We start from the raw sequence: 14,308 nt of genomic DNA on the forward strand, positions 1-14,308 counted from the left end.
TGATCACTTACAATCAATAATGTAGCATTTCAATACAAACACACAGTGTTTATATGTAGCAAATGCCTGCACAGCTAAACACAACCCATCCATCAGTGCGCTGCCGTCTTCTCTGATCTGTCACTAGCTTCGTTCGAGTATGTGTCTTAGAAGTTATTGTCGTTAATTCAAAATAGCACTCTTCACTCATTCTCTTTTAGACTCCGATGCTCCTCTTGTGCAGAAGACTGCTTAAAAAATTTAAGCATCTGCACTGCAGCAGATCTTTCATTGCTAGATTTGTTTTAGCAATTGAAACATGCAATTTATAACAGTTTCTCTTAGTTATGTAACCCGAGCACGTAGTTCTGCACGTCTGTCAAAATGCGGTGCAACCCATCTGAATCGCAAATGCTTTGTGAAACAGGAGGGCATCTGTGCAGCAGGGAGATGTATTTGCTACATTTCGATTTGCAACCCTTGTCAGTGCTGTCCTTCATTATTTGGTTTGTGGTTTTGGTCCGGGTTTTATTTGATGACTGCGAGTCCAGACAGCGAGTCGGCCTGCACCCTCTGAACTCCATAACACAAACCTGGGCATACCGGCCACTGGACAGTAACAGCCTCTGCATTTGCTGCTACCAAACCCTACTATAGTCTAGTCTGCAAAAGCATATTTTCTTAAAATTTCCTGGATGTGCATAGCTAAACATAATGCTCATAATTTGCCCCTCACGCAACTTGAGTTTAGTGCAATAGACAAAAAAAAAAAAAAAGACAGACTGATCTTTCTGCTCTAAGCAGAGATTGGGGGTGCCTGCTCAAGCATAAAAGGCAATATAAAACTTACTTAGCTTGCAAATAATAAATACCATGCTTTTACAATATGTTGTTTTTATGCCCCCTCCTCTAGTTATGCCCTGAGCAACTGCCTATGAAGTTGTGAACTTTATGAAAAAACATGCAGTGTTTTTAAATTATCAGTCTGTGATCTGCCATTTCAATCTAGTCTCAGTTTGACAAATAGATTTCAAAGAAATAGTCTTGAGATTTTGCTTGATTGTGAAGCTACTACATTTATGTGCATTTCCGCACAACAGTTGTACAAAAAATAAATACAATTAGGTATTAGAGTTTAACATTCCCTTTTCTCAAAGCTGCATAGCTTTTAAAAAGGTGCACAGAAAGCATATTTTTCTCTATGAGAGTCAAAATGAGGAAATTAAATACCAAAACAAATGGGAAAACTGTAACATGTTTTGTCTGTGATTAAAATGTCACTTTAATTTGTTTTACAGCAACATCTTGATTTTGCATGTAAAGAGAGACAAAGACCTGTGACAAAGACACCTCCATAATGTCATCGTGATCTCACTATGGTTACTCCAGGTTCAGCTTGGCGACTGTGCAACGTTATCAAGGGAAGTCATGCAGGGTAAAACGATGCCTATATGTAGGAGCCCCTGCATAGGTTCACATGTACCTTTGTTGCAGTTATGAGAATTATATTTCCTTTATTAAGTTCACATAACTTATGGAAATGCAACATTGTGTTCTAGTAAAACTAAAGCAGGTGTTCTTTGCAGAACATTTAGCTGCTAAATGGCATCTATTAGACCTTTAATAAATCAGGTAATGAGTGAACACAGCAAAGGTTCCTCATCCTCCCTCCCCGCAGTGTTTTACAAGCACTTTGTGCATAACTAATTAAACCCCAATAAAAAACCCTTATAGAGATGTAATGCTATTCAAACGTATACATTACTGCTGGTGTAAAATCCATTCTCCCTAATTTGTAAATCTCTGGTAAAGATGTCATGCTGAGAATGCTCGCTAAGCCCCTGCATAATAAGAGTCAAAAGTATTGTTATTGCCCTCAAAGGTGAGTGTGGATTTGTGCTGAACCAACTGAACTAATTGTTACACTCCACCTGGGGAACACAAGTAGATTAGTCGGTTGTTAGTTAGCTGGAGGCATTGGATATTGGATGTGTGCATTCATGTGTGTGTGTGTGTGCGTGTGTGTGTGTGTGTGTGTGTGTGTGTGTGTGTGTGTGTGTGTGTGTGTGTGTGTGTGTGTGTGTGTGTGCGTGCGCATGTATGCGTGCGTGTGTGTGTGTGCAGGATCTACGCATGTCTGCGGGTGGGTGTTTGCTAGTGGGCGAGTGTTATTTTTGGGGATCTTGCGGAGGAGGGAGGGCGAAGGTGTTGTTTACTTCATATTCTCTGGAAATATAGTGCATCCCAATCCTGCCAAATCCCAGTCTTCAATTACCGGGAGGAGCAGAAAATTACAACCGTGCTCCCAACTGTCACTTTAGAGCTCGGTTCGAGTCTCGGGGAGAGGCAGTCTGATCTAATTACCCAGGCCCTGAAAAGGCTAAGCCAATAACACAGATACCGCCCAGGCTGCGAGAAGAAACACTCACGCTCACATGCATGCATAACAACGAAAAACACAAACTCCTCTTAGCATTTTTATTTAATGCCTGAAGGGAGAGGAAAGAAAATTTACATGCACAAACCTTCAGATTTACACAGACAAGAGGGATGAGTGGAGAGAGAGAGAGAAAGAGAGAGAGAGAGTGAGAGAGAGAGAGAGAGAGAGAAGAAGAGAGGGCAGAAGAGAAAGACAGAGACATGAAGGTCAGACTACATTCAAGATGGAGAAATGTATTAGGATTCTCCTTCTTCCCTGCCCTCTACTCTTGTGAATAATATTGCTCTTTTCGTGAGAGGACGTATTCTTGCAGGTATGCAGCTGATAGATCCCATTCAGTGGGAACAGTGCTGAGTTCTTTCTTATTCTCTGTTGTTAGGTTCACCTGTAAAATTTTCACTCTCTCTTTTAATTTACCTACTAGAATGTCATAGAACAAAAACCAACAACATTCTTTTAACACTTTTACTTTCAAATCTTGCAAAAAAGAATTCCCCAAAAAGGAAAACATTATCCAGCATGCATTTCCTCAGCTTCAACATGAGCTCCTGACCCAAAATGGAGGAAGCATCTTTGTCCCAATTCAACCTCTCTACGCATACAATTTTATTCCACTTCCCCGGTTGCAAAAGGTCAGTTAAGTTAAGACTGCACAGGTTTGCACCCTGCAAATTTTGCTCCCTCGAAATGAGATTCTGTCTGGGAATTCGTGGTGGTTGTGTTGTGTCCGTAAACAAGGTCATTTGGAATATAGGTGCACAGGCTGCCTTAGGCGGGGTCCACACACGCACACACACACACATGCACACACACGCACGCACGCTGAGAAAGGGAGGTTGGACAGAACCGTTAGAGGACATGCACAAAGAAAAAACAAAACAGCCATTTTTAGAACTCTGTGTCCTATGAGCTCCGACGCAGAGCAAATGTAGCGTGTTTGAACTGCGTGATCTACGAGAACACGGCCTCTCCACTCCGCCGGCAGGTCGGGATGAGAGGGAGAGGCACCGGCCCTGATGTTGACGAAGAGCAAATGAACCTGTGCTTCATGAGCATCGCAGACTTTTTTTTTTTTTTTTGCTGCAGTGGAGATGACAAACAGGAGGAGGTGGAGGAGGAGAGGCGAAGGCAGGAAGGGAATCCTGCAGAGAAACCCTCTCCTGCTTCTCCTCCTCGCTCGTTATGAGTGTTTCATTGCTTGGTTAGCATGTGTTTGGATGCGCTAGCACAGCCGTTAGAGGCAGAAGTAACCTCAGACGGAAAGACTTTGAGACCAGCGCTGATGATGTAGGTGGGCTATAAATAGGACGTTATTTTTACCCCTGCCACTTTGGCCTCATTTCTGTTTCTCCCCGGTGTTTTCACTGTGAAGACTTCAGTAGTGGTGGTGATGGTGAGTGATCAATACCTACCTGGGTTGCACCACGGTAGGTTCGAGCCCATAAAAAGGGGTAAACTAGGACAGAAAAGAGAGTCCTGTGTTAATCCCCCAGTGCACCACATAGCCCTGCTATCTGGCTCTTATGTAAGAGCGCAGAGAGAAGGAAAAAAAGGAGGAATGACAGAGAGCCTAAGAATATGAGAGAAAGACTGGGAGTCTCGACTTCTCAGAGAATAAAACCAAACTCACAAGGCTGGCCCCCTTGCAGCTTTACAATTTACGCATTAAGATAGCCGTAATAACTTGATTGTATAAGTGTGCAAATTCCTACACTAAAACTTTGTTGTTGGATTCGCCGCATCACCCAATTGGGTACACGCCTAACACCAGGAGCAATGAATCTGATTAACCTGAAGTAATGTCAATCTGACCTACTAAAGTCTCTGCTCTCTTGCATCCTTTCACCAAAGCCACGGTTTGCAGTGAGGTTGCAATACATTAGAATTATCTAAATAGAAATAAATGAACACCCAGTTCTTATCTCTTTGGTCCCCATATTTTCTCTATGACAACACAAGAAAAAAAAGTGTTCAGGGAGGCTTCACTGTGAAAAGAATCCCCTGTATTCTTCATAAGGTTTAGGATGGAAACGTTTTCCTTCCAGGAATTTGTGCTAGGCTACAATTTACTAAAATCCTATGGGGAAAAAGGGCAAAGTTCTGAAGGAACCAAACTATAAATTTTGACCACAGCTCTCATTTACAGTGAAGCTAAGTCCAGCCACACTGTACATCCAAAAGAAAGACTTCACTTGGAAGGTTTTAGTGCGGTTTGTTCCAAAGTCCAGAACTAAATCTGATAGGAAATCTGTTTGTCAGGATGTTCTCCTCATCGGAATGGGGAAGCTGAACAGGTATAAAAAGGTCCTTTAAAAAAGTATCAGTTTAACATTGGCCATACTTGTGTAACCAGATCATTGAAGTTTTAACAATAGTTTTCCAATATATGTTGATTTTTTTTTTAGTTGAATTTGAAGAAACATAAGTGGAAACGTTTTGAAGCTATTCACCATAGATTTATGTTTTTACTCCAAGACAACTTAGAATTTGAACCAGGATTGGTGATTGTTTTATTTGTCTGAAAGATAAGCTTGTTAGTGAAAATAAGATGTTACAGATCAATAAAATTGTGTTTTTAAAAGCTATCCATAATAGACATCTTACTGAGTTCACAGCTCACAAAGTCAGACAGTAAACCAGCTGCAGGTAATCGGGAGTCGTACAGTGATCGTTTAAAAACACTGTAACGGCAGCAATTACAAATATTTGACAAAAATTTTAGTTTTACAACCAATAATGTGTGTACTTTGCTATTTTAATTAAACATATCCTTTTAATCGTGGATAGCATCTTCTCTTCTACATTTGCAGCCCTTTATTCAGCAACACTGGCAACATCTTCCGTACAGCCACCCTAAGGGAGAAACTTTTAGATTCAACTTAAACTTCTTGTATCTGAAAGCTTCTGGATTTGACATATAAAAAAACAAAACAAAACAAAACAAAAACAAAAAAACCCCAACAAAGCACAGTTCCTGCTGAAAAATGCGTTTTATTTTTATTCTTAATTTGTTGTGCAGATAGAGCTGAATCAATTGTTGTTGTAAGTAAACATGGGGCCGTATCATAGTCCTTCAACCATCTTTTTAAAGAGCGACACAAATGTGATTCTACAAAGTCAGTTTTAAACTGCCTTAAAAGTCAACACAATCTTCCTTAATGGAAACCTTTTTTTAATAACAGACCTTTTTATGAAATGAAAACGAACCATTAAAGAATTTCTTAAGCCAAACCTTATCAAATCTTAAAAGGTTTTCCGATCAGTTTCTGTGGGAATGGACAAGGCAACATCATGACGTCATAATTTTGCTGAAGAAAAATAACCGTTAACATCACAGGATATTTTATCTATGTCTTTCCTAAATTAAATAGGTTTTTACTTCCCTTTCTCAAAAGTTGTCTTTTGTAATTTGCTTAAATTACTTACATTCAACTGCATGAATGATTATTTTCTGAACTGGTTTGCGTCTCCATTAAAAAGGGATGTATGTCAAAATTAAGCAACATTTATAATGTTACTTTATAACAGATTTTAGATCAGACAATAGTATTACGTTTTATAATATTTAAAGCATGAATTCCCTGCTGAGCGCCGTGTGGACCAGTGGGAAAGCAGGTTCACTGTATATAAAGACTGTAGTCCTCAGCTCAGCTGTTAGACATTTGATTCTCAACCATAAAAATCTAAATCTTAAAAAAAATAAAACAAAAAAAAAAACACCCATTAAGTAAATAAATTTTAAATTGTGCTAATTTTGGGGAAAATATTCCCTTGCCTGATCCATTTTCCCAGTCCGCCATTTTGGCTGCCGTACATGACGCAACGACCCAGTGGAGAAGAGATAGCAAACCTGTTTTTAGGATGCTCAGTTCAATTCATCAGCATGGAGTGAAAACCGCTCCTTCAGGCTGGAAGTATTACTGCTGGTTGAGCGATGCTATCATGTTTTATATCCATCTGTTCGTGGGTGACGTTGTGTGTTCAAGTGTGTTGGTTTGACTTACGAGTCTTGGTGGGCTGTGCTATATTTAGTTCCCGTAGTTAAACTGTGTGTCCGGTCTCTCAGACAACCTCCGGGGCTTGGCACAGCCAGATGCCAGCCCATCTCGGCTCTGGCCATCTTGTCATGTGTTACAGGAAGTCCGTCGCTCCGAGCAAACCTGTCGGATGTGGCGGCTATTAAGTTTGGAGCCGCATGACCACAGGGTGAACCTCGCTTTGTTTTTATTTTTTTATGAGCTATAGTAAAGCCCATATGGTTACCTCTTTTAGAGCCATATGCATATTTTATGGAGTACTTACTTAAACAAGAGCAGCCCTAAGAGAATAGAGCAAAAGGAGAATCTTACCTTTTAGTAAATTGTGAAAGATAAACTCTGCTGATGGACTATACAAGAAATTTCCAGTCAACTAGTTTTGCTAATGTCTTCCCAGTAATTTCTGAATTACTTTTTCAGTCAGCCTTTTGTTGAGATAATGCTTGACCACGTTGTTTCTCTTTTTGCCAGAGTTGACAAAATACACACAAGATTATTATCATGTGCAATATGTGACTGATCCTCTGGGAAGAATTTCAGTACTGAGGACTGAATTATTGTGACTATGGATTTTGAAAAACCACACAGCTATGACATTCAATCTCTCAAAAAATCTTCAGTTCTAGGAAAACACTGTTTCGAGTGGGAAAGAAACGCTTTCCAAGCTAGGCTGCATATTATTTAAAAGTAAAAATAAGGAAGTCTGATTCATGAAAAAAAAGAAAATTAGTCACATAGGAGATAAGAGTTTCACATGGAGATAAAGGGCATAAAATCTGTCAAAGATCTGTATAATAAGACTTCCAACTTTATTTACCAACAGAATGAAAAGCCCAATTTCGAAGCTAAAATTCATTCAATAGTTAAAGGTGGGTTTTAGATTATTTTTTAAATCCTGCAGCTAACAGACAAGCTAACAATTTAAAACATCTGCTAACACATTCCTCCTGCCTCTCACATTTACTATTATTCAAGCTAATGAAAAAGCCTCTGTTAGCTTTCTTTCTATAATTTAGGTGAGAACAAACCACCAAAACAAAGGCCATTACTGTGACGTTTAAATGCGGCAGTGCAGATGTAACTTTGGGAAGATAATTCCTGATGTGAGTTATCCAGTCAGGAACAGTTGACTCTGCCTTTCGCTCCACTGAATAATAAATGTTCAGTACATAAGGTTTTCTTTTTATCACAAAAGGCTAAGCACCTGTGCTACAACAGCCTGCATTGTCTCATGCTCTGGTAAGCTTGTTCACACTGCTGTTTCTACACTCCCTGCACAAGTAGCACTCCAGCAACTGTTTTCTGCAGAAGCGGGAACAGTTAGCAGGACAAGTAAAAACGTACAGAAATGTGCACAGCTGATATAAATATTTTGTAATGTTTGCTAAGTACCACCAACCCTTTAATAAATCATTCCAGTGGCAAAAGCTTTACCTGAAACAAAAAGGAGACTGAATGTAAAGAACAGCAAGTCATAAGTTTATGAATGACAGGGAATTCTTTTTTCCTACAGTATTTAACTTTTAACTTATATGTAAAGGAGATAAAAATTACAAGTATTCAGTCTGCTCACTTTTGAGAACATGAAACTATACATTTGTCGGTCACACAATTGGATGTACCTCTTCAATTGTTTGTTAACACGCACACAGTAAACCAGTGTGGCAGAAACTCAGTGCATTTTGGTATCTAGATTTAGTGAAGACAGCTCGCTGAAGTTCAAACTTCAGAGAAAAACGGGGATCTCAGTGACTTTGAACAGTGCACGGTTGCTGCTGCTAGACAGGCTGATCTGTATGTTAAGGAATCTGCTGATCTACTGGGACTTTCACGCTCCACCATCTCTCAAGTTTACAGAGAACGGTTTGAAAAAGAAAAAAGTATCCAGTGAGAGGCAGTTCTGGACAAAAATACATCGGTGATGTCTGAGGTTAGAGAAGAATGTGCAGGTTGAGCATTGTCTAAATGCCATAGCCTACCTGCATGCTGCTACTGACCATGTCCACTCGTTTATGACCACAGAGTAAATATCTCCGTAATGGACAAATAACAATCTCAAACTGGTTTCTTGAAAAATGACAACAAATTCGCTGTACTTCAATGTCCTTTGTATGGTTTGATTAGAGATATTTATCATGACATGAGCCGACAGACATCATGTGTGAACCAAGATCTAATTTAAGGTGGCTTTTCCATATGAGGGTGTAGTTGTTCAAACAAAAAGCAAGAGTATTGGGCGACTAAAAATCCTAAATAAAGGAGGGAACTGTTTATTTGCACCAGTTAGAAACAGAGCAGTGGCACTCTGAAGCAGTGGTGTGTATGCTTTTAGAAAGAACAGACTTTATTACCGAGAAAACACTGGAGAAAGCAGGAATAGACCAGAGCTCATTTGACCATCAAGTTTAAACAAGGAGCCACTTTTCACCACTCAATTTCATGTTGTTGTTGTTTTGTTGTCTTTCAAAAAAGTAAGGGGAGATCAATACATGAGCTCTTGCAAATGCTAATGCCAGAATTTTTGTGCCATCCAGCTTCTGATCTCTTGTCGTCACTCATGGATAAACCTGGCAGTTGTCTGCATAAAGGCTGATATGCACAAATATAGTACAAAATCAATAGGAGGAGATTGGAAATCATAATTATTAGTAAATTTGAGTAAATTAAAAAACTGTAGAAATTATTTATAATGTGCATATTTGCTTATTGTGTTGTTCCTCGGCAAAATTCTGTTAGTCCAATAAACAAAATCAAAATAAACAAACGCATTCAATACTATGAAAGAAATCTTCAAAGAAGCAGTTCTCTCAGATGTGTAATTTTTGTTCTAATAAGAAATATTTTGCATATAAAAAGAGTTATCCACGTCGCACAGTTAATGACATTTCCCTCTGAATCCTGAGATCTGTCTGCTACGTTCCACAGCCCCGTGTGGGGATCCAGATGTCTTCGCTTTGCGGCGGTGAAAGTAAAATCTGGATCGGGTCTTTGACAAATCTCATATTTTTTTGTCTTCCCTCACTGTCCGCAGCATCACTACGACTGCTGCCTGCATGATGGACCTGCGCCGCTACCCTCTGGATGAGCAAAACTGCACTCTGGAGATAGAAAGCTGTAAGTACTGCTCTCCCTGACAACCAGCTCTCACACCCACATGCAGATGGAGAATTAAACAGATCCCACACACACACACACACATAGACACCAGCAGCCTCCCCGCAGCACCAAGGTAAAATGGCTTGTTGATAAAACGCTACGTTAAATGCTGAGGAAGGCTGATGAGATAGCCAGAGATATGCATCAAGAAGAAGAACATCTCTAATGGCTCCGTGACTGATAACATCCAGCCTAATTAATTCATCTTCAGCTGCAGTGGCTTCCCAAGGCGCAGAGGAGCCTGATTAGGTCCAGTGTTTCAGGGATGTGCTGATAGTCGATGTTATGTGCAGCTTTCTCCCCAAACTGCCTCTCCGTGTTTGTACAGTACAAAGAGCTAATTTCACATGGAGTTTGTAAATGTGTGTGATCCAGCGCTCTCGAGTGGAGGGAATGTGGGGAAGAGCATGACAGAGAAAGACGAGGTCCTCTGCGTGTTTTATCTGGGTCCCCGGAGAGACGGATTATGGTGCTGGGATGTGGTCTTTGGGGCTCAGTCTTTCCGGGTTTGATCACACTGCTGCCAACAGCGCCAGGCGGCACAAAAACGGCACGGGTCAGAACCGCCCCTCTCCGCTCCTCTCCTGTAATGTTCGCCATCGCTCTCATCGTCGTTCCCTCTTTTCCGTTTCTCATCTCTTTTCTTTGCAAAGACTCATTCCCTTCTCTTTTTTTTTCCTCCTCGCAGCCTTTTTATCTCTCTCCTCATCACTCATGTGCTGTTTCCCCCCCCCTCTTTTCCTCTCCCCGGCAGCCCTACAAAACACACACACTCGTATGCGTGCGCACGAACACTCGCAGCTCTAGTTTTGATCACCAGGCAGGATCTGCTCTCATATGGATTAACTGGCAACGGTTTTAACGCTGGAATCTCTTCATGCCAGAGCGTGCTATTTTATTCAGACTAATGAGCCCAGAGAACTCTAACTTCCCTTGATAAACTTGATGCATTTTTAACAGACATTCCTAAAGAAAAGCTGCAGATCCTTCAATTCACCAGCAGCTCACTGCTGCAGTTCAGGCCACTGGTCTAACATGATGAGCTCAAGCTGCAGTTTGTCTCCTTCACTTTATTGGTTACTGCAGATAAACTCTGACTCCTGCATTCACCTCTTTGCTCACACCAGACTCTCTCCTCGTGTTGTGGAGTTGTAAATGCCTTTCCAAAGTTTTCACGCCCCTAGAATCTTTCCAGATTTTCAAAACGTGCATTTAATTAAACTTTTTTTTATGCAACTAAAATTTTTCAAACCTCAAAGCAGATGAGGTTTATTGATAATTGTTTTTTTTTTTCAGCTGTTCAGTAATAAACTATTTAGATGAGAACAACTTAATGAGATAAAGAACACTAACATTACAATAATTTTATTTAAAAAATGATTGAATAATTGATTACTATAGTCTCACAATTCTTCAAGCCCCTCAGCTAATCATAATAAAACACTTTGTCTATTATGAAGACCCAGTTCTGGTACAAGCAATCAGTGGTTTCAATGGTGGCATCAGGTTTGCTTCAGATACAAACAGCCCAGATAGCGATTGTTCATGGAAGTGTTGTATTGCATTTTAGATATAGTCTAGTGAATTGTCCAGAGAGTTCAGAGAAGCTACCTTACTCAAACAAGGAAAAAAAAAGATACAAAATTATAGCAAAAGAGCCAGCAGTTGAAAGCATAGTTAGCAGAATTAAAGGTAGGAGGTTCATTGCTAAACCACCTGGACATTTTAGCAAGAAGAAGTTATCAGTGGTTGGATTTGTGAAGAGGCAGGTGGCCAAACACCTTCCTCAGACTGGACAAGTTCTGTAGGCAAACGTGGTGGCAGCAGCAACAATGAAACAAAAGTTTAAAAAAATAAATAATATGTCTGTGCATCAAGAAATGTTTGGAATAGGAAGAAGGAAGCATAATGCTGGAAAGAACACCATGCCTAAGTGGAAGCATGGTGGTGGGTCAGTAATGCTCTGGGGCTCCATTGGTACCTCTGACACCAGAAACCTGCAACATATAGAGGGCAATCGGTAATCAGTGACTATTAGGACAAAGTTTCAGGCTGTCTGTGAGGAAGCTGAAGGTTGGTCGACTTTGGACCTTAAACAGGATAACAACCTTAATATGTCAAAGTCTCTCAGCTGCAGAGATCCCTGCTCGGCTTCTCCAGATGAGGACATTTAGTGAACATCTCCTTTTCAGACCACTCAGGTCTTCTTGGCTCAAGTCTACTATGCAGAATCACAACCAAACATGGTGAAGCATTACATTTTTATGCTCCACTAATGTGGAACAAATTTCTAGGATACTGCTGAAAACTGCAAAAATGCTGAAACACTGAGTTCCTTTAAGATCAAGGTTAAAACCCCATTTTTGTTGAGTTGCCTTTGATTGATAAAAAGTGGAATAGATTATTTTTTGCTTGTATTGCAACATTAGTACTTCTCTCTTTTTGTCACTGTAATGTGCACTATTATTTGTTTGTTCGATGTGTTGTTTTTACCATGTAAAGCCCTTTGAACTGCCTTGATGCTAAGATCTGACTCGTGATTCTAGTTTTTATTCCTCTGAGAAGAAAGTCGGTTTCAAAAACTGATGCTCCCAGTCTGACTGGACAAAACAGGTTTTAGATTTGTAAAACTGGTGGAGACACAAGCAAAATGGTAGAGACGTGGACACCACATTTATGTTTTTATTTGTCAAAATTCTGAAGACCATGTCTAATCTTTTGCTCATAAAATTCCAATATAATACATTGAAATTTCCAGTAAAAACGTTAAAGGGATTCTTGTCGAAAGCAAAAATGTCCCACTGCTGACACAGAAACAGCTGTACTGGACTCTGAGGAGGAGTCATACTAACTTGCATGAGGCAGGAGAAAAGATTAGCATCTTGTTTGCGTAGTTAATGTCCTCGCCTCTGTAGGATAAAGCAATAACATTGATAAGCACATTTAAACAATTGAAAATATCCAAAGTCAACAAATTTGCCAAGAAAAGCTCCTCTGACATCGTAAAGGAACACACATCAGTTAGCCACACTAACTAACTGGCTCTGGTTAATACATTCCTGTATTACTCTGAACACATTCACACACACACACACACACACACACACACACGCACGCACGCACGCACGCACGCACGCACGCACACACACACACACCGGGGTTTATTTTGATTGGATCCCACATATGCTGCTCGGCTGCTGTGAAATACTCACCAGAGCGCCAAACACGCTCTGCAGCTGTAAACCTCAACAGATGCATAATTTACTCCTGTTTGAGTAATACTGGCCACGAGCTACAGGACCCAGCTGTTTGGAAGAATAATTTAGCTCCCTTTGAATAACAGAAACTGTATATTTGTGCCTCGTTGCGTTGACGAGCAGTGTGGCGGAAAATCAGACTAACATGAGGGACGGACGCCCTTTTATTTCCCCTCACTTCGACACATTCTCGCTGGTAAAGGACAGGTATGAATAACAAAGTGAACGGCCAACGCGTGCAAGTTTCTGCAGATGAAGGCCATTGCTGATATTATTAGCAGCACCTGAGCTTGTCCCGCTATGACAAATCAAAATGTCTGCTGTGATAAAAAGGCCTGTGGCTGAAGCAGGCCGCCTGCCTAAACAACAACAACCCAACATGACTAACTTCACCTTGAATGTCAGCGCCTTCCCGACAAAGAAATTTGTGTTAATTTTAAAAATCAGAGACTCGGAGTTTAATTATTCATTACATCTGAATAGGTCACCGCCTCTATTTTGAGCGCGAGGAAGACAAAAGTGGAACTCGGGAGTGTGGAGATTTCTGCAACACTGTTTATGTTGGACGACGACAAGCTGCGACGCAGCGATCGTCCCCTTGATTTTTTTTTTCTTTAAATTCAGAAGTTTGTTTACACTTAAAATGACCGTACACGCCTTTACAGTATATAGTGAAAGTACAGATGGGGGGATTTTTGAAAATTGTCGAAGATGGCTCAACAAAAACAAAACCATAACCGTGACATTTGCTTTTCCTGACTCATAACATTTTGAGCTATTGCTCCTTAATTGAAGGTGATAATGCTTCTGCCTCTCTCGTCTCCAGACGGATACACCACAGATGACATCGAGTTTTACTGGCGAGGTGGGGACGGCGCTGTGTCTGGGGTCGACAGGATAGAGCTGCCACAGTTCTCCATTGTTGACTACAAGCTCATCTCCAAGAACGTTGTCTTCTCGACAGGTCAGTTACTGAGAACAGATGCTTGTTTTTATGCTTTTAGATTTGTGTTTTGTGCTCATCTTGATGGGCAAAATTCAGTGCTACCCACAATATTTGGCACTCCCGATGAAGATGTATTAAAAAGCCTTAACAAAAACAATATTTTATAAATATGTATTTTCTGCGCAATACATATTTACGCAGGATGGCATTAGAAAGAGGGTGCAAGGAGTTGATTTAAAATAATATTTTTCAGAGAATAAGAAAACTATTTTGTGTGCATTGTGTGGGATTAGGATGCATTTATACTGCTTCAGAGATGAAAAATGTTTTGCTTTTTGAATGATTTGGGGATGACAGTACTCGCCCAGGGCACCATTCGATTCCAGACCCTGTGGTTAACTTAAAAAATAAATAAATGAAAGTATCACCAGAAAGATTCTTCAGTTGTATACATTTTTTATTAGTTGTTATGACGATATGATTCTAATCTAAT

General features: G+C 40.3%; 1 protein-coding gene across 2 annotated transcripts in view; it reads left to right on the forward strand.

Moving 5' to 3' along the window:
* The window catches only part of gabrb2a (gamma-aminobutyric acid type A receptor subunit beta2a), a 44,319-nt gene that overhangs the window by 22,250 nt on the left and 7,761 nt on the right, over positions 1 to 14,308 (forward strand). For both annotated transcript variants that reach the window (XM_081611343.1, XM_081611342.1), the window contains exons 5-6: positions 9,488 to 9,570; positions 13,696 to 13,833. In XM_081611343.1, coding sequence (XP_081467469.1) covers positions 9,488 to 9,570; positions 13,696 to 13,833 — 221 coding nt within the window. The remainder of the gene's footprint in view (positions 1 to 9,487; positions 9,571 to 13,695; positions 13,834 to 14,308) is intronic.

The sequence above is a fragment of the Poecilia reticulata genome, chromosome 10, assembly GCF_904066995.2.
Source record: "Poecilia reticulata chromosome 10, P_reticulata-male-v2, whole genome shotgun sequence".
Lineage (NCBI taxonomy): Eukaryota > Metazoa > Chordata > Actinopteri > Cyprinodontiformes > Poeciliidae > Poecilia > Poecilia reticulata.